Source organism: Megachile rotundata, chromosome 15, assembly GCF_050947335.1.
Source record: "Megachile rotundata isolate GNS110a chromosome 15, iyMegRotu1, whole genome shotgun sequence".
NCBI lineage: Eukaryota > Metazoa > Arthropoda > Insecta > Hymenoptera > Megachilidae > Megachile > Megachile rotundata.
In genome coordinates, this window is record NC_134997.1 from 6,021,565 (window position 1) to 6,031,058 (window position 9,494).

Below are 9,494 nucleotides of genomic sequence, written 5' to 3' on the forward strand. Positions count from 1 at the left end.
CCACCTGTTATGGTATAACAGCGCGACGGAGTTAAAAAAAGAAGATTAAGCTTCAACATGAAGAGAAATGTAATACGAGCATTTTTATTTTCTTCTTCACTGCTTGTATTACCAATTTTATAAAACTCCGAATAAACGAATATCGTGTTCCAACGTTGGAAGGAGTTTTTTTAATAGCATCATTACTTTCACCCTCAATTGTGGTGCAATAAGAATTATATTTGGTGATTGAGTAGTTTGAGTATTTTTTGTGGATTTTTATGACTTCTCGTGAAATCTTCAATGTGTTACAATAATAATACAATTATATTTGGGAACCAAACAGAGTCCTTAATTTACAAAATGGATGAAGAAAGGGGTTCTTCTAACCTAACCTCACATTTTGCACTCTTTAATTTGTTTTACTTACTAATTTGATGAAGAAATCTCAATAAAATGCATTGCAACAGGATGAAATATGTGATAAATATATTTTTCTTTTATTACAAGTAGTAAGTAAATAATAATATACATATTTAAACAATTTATTTATCTGCTTTATTTATAAGATCCAAGAGAAAAGTCGACCCACACATAACAAGGGAGTGACTGTTAAGAGTCAACTCTGGTGACCAATTCTGGCTACGATTTTTAGCAACTATAGCACAAAATAAATAAGTGCGATCCTGCTTTATTTTTGTTTTATTCACAAGAGATAGGGACATGTTTTCAAAAATGTGTAAAAAGACTTCGTTTTGAAGGATTTCGAAGCCAAGAATTTTGACATTTCCTTCCCAAAATATTCTTTGTATAATTCTTTAGAGCGATAAAGAGCTCGATTTCGCAATTTTACTCTTAAAACTTTAGGAGAAGGAAACACTCGAGTTTTTATGGAAGAAATTTGTTCATGTTCCATTTTCGCAAAAAAACCTCTTCACCACATCGAAGAATTATACAGAGAATACTCTAGAAAAGAAATCCTGATAAAACATTGCTTCCTGGCATCAAAATCCTGGCAAAATAAAGTCTTATTTTTGCAAACCAAATATTTATTGTCTTTGTCTCACCTGGCCAATAGACTGTAATATAAAGAAAAATCGTTTGAGCTCATCAAGTTTTCACTAGAGGTCCCAAAAATACTCGGAGTATTAGGTTACCAAAATTGAATCTCAACATAATTGTTATTATTGTAATACATTCAATATTCCATTAGAGGTCACAAACATTAAAAAAAAAATACTCCGACTACTAAATTAAGGAGTTGGTAAGTGAAAGAAATTAAGGAGTGTAAAATGTTAGGTTAGGTTAGGAGAACTCCTTTCTTCATCCATTTTGTAAATTAAGGACTCGGTAAGTAACAGAAATTAAGGGGTGCAAAGGGTTAATGTATTATTAGTGCAAATTGAAAATAGTTACTGGGTGACATGGTCTTCAAAATGCAACGTTAATACTGAACCTAATACTGGATGAGTTTCTCATTAAAATTTACTAACTTACAGCTTTATAAGTCGAGAATTTTTGAAACAAACCAAACTGATCAAATAAGGTTTACTTAAATCGCAAAATTTGTTAAGATGTTATTTGTGAATTATGTGCTAACTTTTACTGAAATGAACAATTGAGCCGTTCATTTTGAAAGTGGCCTAAATCCGTTTATGTTTAAATTGAGAGAGTGTGCGTTTCAAGGAAATTAGAAATAGGATACCGATGTATTACACTGAAGTGTATCTAAGAGAGTTAAATTTATAATTCCTATTGAAATAATAACAATTATTAAGCGAATGTCTTCTTACCGAGAATGGACACTTTCAAAATTAATAACTAGATTTGTCATCAAAGAAACAGCCAAGTCCATTCGATATAATTTAAAATGTTTCGAATTGAAAAAACAATATTCAATTTCTTTTATATTTCATTACAACACTTGAAAAACATTTATGCGATTCAGGAAATCCAACTATATAAATTACATGACAATTTACTGCTCGTTTACATTTCGTGTGTGCGGAAGGGATTTGAAGTCATGGTACTTCGGTGTATATCGTGTTAATACTAATTAATTATTACATTAACTAATTAATAATTGTAATTACCATCATCACTGTGGACATTTGAAAATCCACGGTTTCTAACATTATCAATAGATTGGACTTAGGCCACTTTCAGTTAATTTTTCAACTATCAAAGTAACTGCGAAAAAATGTCCAAAATTATCGTATACTCTGAATATATTTAACCGTAAAATTTTTTATGATAGTTAACATCAAGTATGTGTTACTAAAATTAACAACGGACATCTGATAAATGGACTTAGGACTGGACTTAGTCATTTTGAAAATAAACGGCTCAACTTGGCCTATGATTTCCTCGTTAGGTGCGTCAATCAAAGTTAACGAATTATCGTCGCAGTCTTAAAACAAATAAGGGTAGTTGAAATGATAGATATATTTTGGACTTAAGAATCCTTGATAATGCAAATTATAATTGGTATTAAATTACAAACTCAATCGTGTTGCAAATACGAAGTTTTTTATATCCGTACTGTAACGTTACAAGTGTGATACGTTATTAAACGGCAGAGTTAATCTGTATATTAAATTACGTTTTGTCGTTTGTTTATGCATTTTTAATTAGTGTAACTTCACATAAATGGCGTATATTCGAGAATGTTTAGCGTTGAATAAATTGTAAGAAGAAATTATTCAGTGGTGAATATGTTGTTTCTGCGACCTTTTCAGCCCTTAATGGTTACACTTCATTAAAATAACACTTTTGATATACTAGAACGTTTAAGACCCAGTCACTAAAAATTCTTACAAAGAAGCTACTCATTCTAACTATTGAAATGATAAACTTTGCAAAAATTGTTATAACATACTTTATAATTGTTAATATATAAGTTAACATACAATTGTTTTAACATATTTAGACATATTCAACACATTAATAATTTCAGTAGATTTAAATGTTGAATATGAATACAAATTCAGAAACGTGAAAACGTGGAAAGGTTGAAGGTTTTCATAGTAAAATTCAAAACTTTTTTCAATTTTAATATAAGAAGTTAAAGTTTTAGGTGAAGACTCTTAACCCTTTATACTCTTATGTTGAGTGTGGCTCGACATCACATTTCTCTTATTGTTAGATCTGATAAATAATTCAGATAAATATAATGGTTGAATTTTCATTAATTTACTGTTTATAATAAATGAAAAATGTGTTTACTCATTGTCTCACATACTCCACTGTTTCAATAGATTTTATTGAGAACTCCTTTTTGATCTATTTTATAAATAAAGAAGCTGGTAGGTAATAGAAATTAAGGAGAGCAAAGAGTTAAAATATAACAGTAAAAATAGCAATATTTTAAGAAAGGTATTTACTGAAATTTTCAGGATTGAAAATGAATTGCAGCTAAATTTACTGGAACAGCCATTAGACCACAGTTAGAGTGCTAACTGTTTAACCACCATGGTCTAATCTTAATTAGACAGTAATATTAGACTAACATTAAACCAGTGTAACCATGTTAAATGTTAGAAATACGCAATTGATAATATGCACAAGTTAAATTGCTTTTTATTCACATAAAAGTATCCAGCATCGAAAAATAGAAATCTACATTGATGATGCAGAAAGTTCGAAAGATCGTTATTTATCACCTCGAAACGTACACATTTGGGTCAGGAAATGTCACGATTTTTGCCAGACGAGGTTGATTAATCGTATTACATAAATTAATTGGTGTTTGCAACGTACTTTCGTGCGGATGCTCAACTTTACTGGAAGTGATGTTACAAATATTAGTTTGAAATGAAACTGGTCTTTCAGAAAATTTTAAGTTATTGATCGCTACTTAATTTACAAATTTTATGCAATTGAATTATGGATAACTGAGAAGAATTTTTTAAATTTCTACATTTTAGAAATTTTGAATTTTTGAATTGCCAAACTTCAAATTTTTTAATTTTCTAGTTTTCTAATTTTTTAGTTTTCTAGTTTTTTAGTTTTCTAATTTTCTAATTTTCTAATTTTCTAATTTTCTAATTTCCAAATTTCCAAATTGAGAAGTTATGCATTTCTAAATTTTTATATTTTCAAACATCCAAATTTACAAATTTCTTAATTTTCAAATTTCCAAGTTTATAATTTCGAAGTTTCGATTGACTAAATTTCCAAATTTCCAAATTTCCAAATTTCCAAATCCCCAAATCCCCAAATTTCTAAATTTCTAAATATTAAAATTTTCAAATTTCCTATATTTTGAATGTTCAAAATGTCAAATTTGCAAATTCATAAATTTTCAAATTTCCAAATTGAGAAGTTACATATTTCTATATTTTTATATTCAATAATTTCCAAGTTTCTAAATATACAAAATACGAATTTTCAAATCTTTAAATTTCAAAATTTCTAAATATACAAGATACAAATTTCCAAATCTTTAAATTTCAAAATTTCTGAATGATCGAATTGTCGAATTTCCAAATTCAGAAATTTCAAAGTTTTGAAGTTTTCAAATTTTAAATAGAAATTTTGCATATTCAAAATGTCAAACTTCCTAATTTTTAAATTTCAAAATTTCAGAATTGAGAAGTTACAAATTTTTAAATTTGTATATGCCTAAATTTCTAAATTTCTAAATTTCAATACTCCAAATGTAAAAATTTGAAAATTTTTTATATTTCTAATTTTTTACATTTGTAAATTCCTAATTTAAAACATCTCCGAAATACTAAATTGTTCATTAACAAAAAAAAGGACTAAATTACAAATTTCGAAGTCTCCAAAATTTGAACAGTATGGTTTGAGCATATATGTATACGTATAGTCCACATATGCCCTTCACATCAGTATCCCTGAGTTTGTTGGACGTTTAATTCACCCATCATGTGCTATAATTCATTGCACAAGTTTAAATCTATTAGAGTGCATTAACTATATTAATTAAAACTTATTTAATAAAATTATTTTCCAAACATTATACATAAAATAACAGAGTACCATCATTACCAGATAATAAATTACTGTATCAATAAATTTTACGCTACATAAAATTGAAATCACTCGAAATATTAAAAAAAATTTGTATCGAACTGCAAACTTGTTTTATGGAAAAAACGTCTATATTTTTATACGTGATTTATAGGAAATATCGCACCAGTTTTAAAAATGAACACGGTATCATCGTGTTCGTATTTCAATATAACACGTAGTAGTGTAGAATGAAGAATGAAATGTTCTCTCCTACATTTATCAACGTTTCTCTCAGGCAATAGCTTTTACATAGCTCGTACACAAAAACGTTGCATCACTTTTTTACCTCCATTTATTACAGGTATCGCTGAAATCTTCACTGAAATAACGCGCCGAAATTCTAAATGAAACTTCGACTTTTCACTAAAAATTTACATTACTTCGTTAATGTTAACTCTACGGTAATGTACTGGTTTATAAATCATTCGCTTTCGTTCTAGAAAATTTCGTGGTAACTTGCAAATTATTTCTTTTCATGGTTCATTTTCAAAGAAATTATTTCCATTTACATATTTAATAAACATACTGAAAATCAATAAATTTAATATTGAAATAATTATTGACTTAAGTAGTTTGTGTGTACTGTATTATTTTTATAAAATAAATATTGCAGAAATTTTCATTTATTTAAACAATTTTTAATTTTGTGTATTTGTGTTTACATGTATACCTAAATAAAATTGATATATGACACAATTAAAAAAAATAATATTTTCATAAAAAAAAGACTAACCTAACCTGAAATAATTTAATTAGATTTAAAATATCATATATGTAGATTTAACTAGATTTAAAATGTCATATAAATGGAGCAGAAATTTGAAAACACATCAATCACAGTTTCTCAAAAGGAGCAGTCGCATTCTCATTCTAAGCTGACATTCATAAATCACTAATTATTGATACAAGAACATTTGGAATATATTCTTGAAAATTAACTCCATTACTGTCCAGTCAAAATTAATATTACATCACTTTTAATTACTACTAACTGTACAAAAAACATTAACTCAAATAAAACAAACAGTTCACTTATATTGTGAGTAATTGAGTTAATATTTTTACAGACAATCCAAACAAAATATTACACGAATTGTTTCAATAAAGGAAATATGTAATGCTCACCATAATGATGATCGGAAGAAGACGCACACGAGTACAGGAAACACGTGCACTGGATTTAAAGCGTTTGATTTTCGTGCTTCATGTCACGTGTGTAAATCACAATTAAATTGCACGTATAAAACATCCGTCGAGTTCGCGAGTCTACGATCAACTGACCGCTGCTCTCGAGGCGCGCGAACATCAACCCGTTAGCTGCGCGAACTCGCGTGCGCAGAAACTCTCGCATTTTAAATATCGTATTTTTTAAAGTTTCTACTCGTTTTAATTATCAGGCTTAAACAGTCTACCTTCGGGCAGTGTTCACGAGTAAAAAATTCGAGATAATTTACGATGATTTTAGAAGGGCCTCCATAAACACAGTGCCCATTAATTAGGTCAACCGTATTCCCCGGTAAATTGTTTCGCCTGTTTGATGTGTCTGCATCAGCCGTTTTTGGCATTTATGGTGGCGCCTATGTTTTGTCGTTATGTTCTTTATTTCTTTTGCGCGGGTTAATTACGTCTCTGTTCAAACACATGATCGCTCAACTGGACGAGGTCTCGTTTTTATTATGCCCGGTTGAGAAAGAAGTAGAAAAAGCGACTGATTCTGAAATTGTTAGACTGTGATAAATAGTGAATTAGTGAATAGTGAATTATATGTTGGGAAACGAAGAACTTTAAATGATCTCCATTTTCAGTGCTCCTGTTTTATATTATTAAAATATATGGTAATTAAACTTTTATTTAAAACTGGAATTATTTCACTTCTAATTGCCAAAGAAAAATTTTCTGGTTTTCAAATTTCCTAGTTCTCAAGTTTTCGAAGTTTCGTATTTTTTGGAACTTCAAATTTCGTAAGTGTCGAATTCCCTAGTTCTCAAATTTCGGGAAAGACAAATTCCCTAGTCCGCAAATTTCGAGAGAGACGAATTCCCTAGCTCACTAATTTCGAAAATGAGAAAGTCCCTAGTTCTGAAATTTCAGAACAGACAAATTCCCTAGTTCACTAATTTTGGAAATGACAAATTCCCTAGTTCTGAAGTTTAGAAAATGTTAAATTCCCTAGTTCTCACATTTCAGAAGAAACAAATTCTCTAGTTCTGAAATTTTGAAAATAAGAAAATCCCTAGACTTTGTTTTAAAAATGACAAATTTCAAGAGTTTCAATTTCCATAGTCCTCAACTTTGGGAAATTTGAAATTTCCCAGTTCTAATATTTCGGGAGGGCCAAATTCCCTAGTCCCCGCATTTTGAGTGTGACTAATTCCCCAGTTCTCAAATTTCAAAAACGAGAAATTGCATAATTCTCAAATTTTACAAATATAAAATTCCCTAGTTCTCACATATAAGAAGTATAAAATTCCCTAGATCTCAAATCTTGAAAGTGTCATGTTACGAGCCGGAGGGGTCACAGCCGCGTGGCTGGGGGTTGTATTTTGGTAAAGGTAGTGTTACTAGGCTAACTCAGGTTTGTTAGTCAACCTGAGCGCCAAAGGAAAGTAGACGCGGGGACGAACCGACGTATGGCTAACGCCGGGTGCCCCAGGAGGTTGGTTATCGTGAACGAACCGATGTATGGCTAACGCCGGGTGTCACAGGAAAGGTCAAGACGCGAGGACGAACCGACGTATGGCTAACGCCAGCAGCCTCAGAAAATGATATGTGAACGAACCGACGTATGGCTAACGCCGTGTGTCACAGGAAATGTTAGTATTTGTGCTCGTAACAAAGATATGCCAGTATACCTCGAGCGGCTAAGATATACCGACTGGTGGGTTTGTTAGGACTTTGGTTATAATTGACAAAAGGCAAAATTAAGTTTAAAATAAATTGAAAACATATTCTTCCCAAAACCGGTATTACAAATGTTCTAGTGTATTTGTCGGTTAAGGTGATGTAACAAGAACTGATCTTGATTTGACTTTAAGTTTAGTTTGAATAGTTTCGACTCCGACGAAGCGAGAATCTAATCCTGCCTAGTTTTAACGAAAAACAAGCGAAACGGGGACCAACTTTAACCCGATCTTGCTCGAAATGACTTCTCTTGATTCAACACGATGACTCTAACGATACTCGGACAGAGGTTCCGTGTTAAACGACGTTTAGTAATCTACTGGGTCCAAAGCACCTTCTCCACAATCCTTTTTATACCCAAAAATGGGTAGAAACCGAGTAGTGGTGGAAACGGTGGGAACGAATCAACGCGACGTTTTCGTCTAACGAATTTTCATCGCGTTGGTCCAAAGACGTTAGATGTTCTCGAGCGAAGCCTAATAAGGAAACCCTGGTAACTGGGAAAGCTAGGCAAGACTAAACTCCCTCTTTGCGGTGGTCTTCGACTATTCTCGAATATCAAACTCCAAGGAAAAAAATCATCGGCGTACGTAACAGTCAAATTTGTTAGTTCTCAAATTTCGAAAATATTAAATTCTCTAGTTCTCTAATTTGAAAAATGAGAAATTCCCTAGTTCCCAACTTTTGAAAATGTCAAATTCCCTACTTTTCACATTTCAGGAGTGTCAAATTCCCTAATCTTCAAACTTCGGAAATGAGAAGTTACATAATTCTCAAATTTCACAAATATAAAATTCCCTAGTTCTTAAATTTCAGTTATTCCCAATTCCCTAGATTTCAAATTTTGAAAGTGTCAAATTTGTTAGTTTTCAAATTTCGAAGATAATAAATTGCCTAATTCTCTAATTTGAAAAATGAGAAATTCCCTAGTTCCCAACTTTTGAAAATGTCAAATCCCCTAGTTTTCACATTTCAGGAGTGTCAAATTCCCTAATCTTCAAACTTCGGAAATGAGAAGTTACATAATTCTCAAATTTCACAAATATAAAATTCCCTAGTTCTTAAATTTCAGTTATTCCCAATTCCCTAGATCTCAAATTTTGAAAGTGTCAAATTTGTTAGTTTTCATATTTCGAAAATATTAAATTGCCTAATTCTCTAATTTGAAAAATGAGAAATTCTCTAGTTCCCAACTTTTGAAAATGTCAAATTCCCTAGTTTTCACATTTCAGGAGTGTCAAATTCCCTAATCTTCAAACTTCGAAAATGAGAAGTTACATAATTCTCAAATTTCACAAATATAAAATTCCCTAGTTCTTAAATTTCGCCTATTCCGAAATCCCTAGATCTCAAATTTGTTAGTTTTCAAATTTCGAAAACGTCAAAGTTTTTCGCTAGTTCTTAAATTTCGAAAGTGTCAAATTCTCTAGATCTCAAATTACGAATACGAGAAATTTCCTATTTCTCAAATTTCTAGGTGCAAAAATCTCTATTTCTCAATTTTCAAAATCTTCAAACCTCCTAATTATCAAATACCAAAAGTGTGAAATTCCCTAATTTTCAAATTTCTATATAAT

The 9,494-nt window shown here is 30.7% G+C and overlaps 1 protein-coding gene across 8 annotated transcripts in view; it reads right to left on the reverse strand.

Annotated features, from left to right (window-relative positions):
• LOC100876410 (spondin-1) overlaps window positions 1-6,302 on the reverse strand; it is a 58,960-nt gene extending 52,658 nt beyond the window's left edge. For 6 of the 8 annotated variants that reach the window (XM_076540691.1, XM_076540690.1, XM_076540693.1 and 3 more), the window contains exon 1: window positions 6,142-6,301. In XM_076540691.1, coding sequence (XP_076396806.1) covers window positions 6,142-6,144 — 3 coding nt within the window. In that variant the 5' untranslated portion in view covers window positions 6,145-6,301. Of the gene's footprint in view, window positions 1-6,141 lie in introns of all 8 variants that reach the window. The other 2 variants (XM_076540694.1, XM_076540696.1) reach the window with 1 other exon arrangement.
• Between the last annotated feature and the right edge of the window lie 3,192 nt (window positions 6,303-9,494).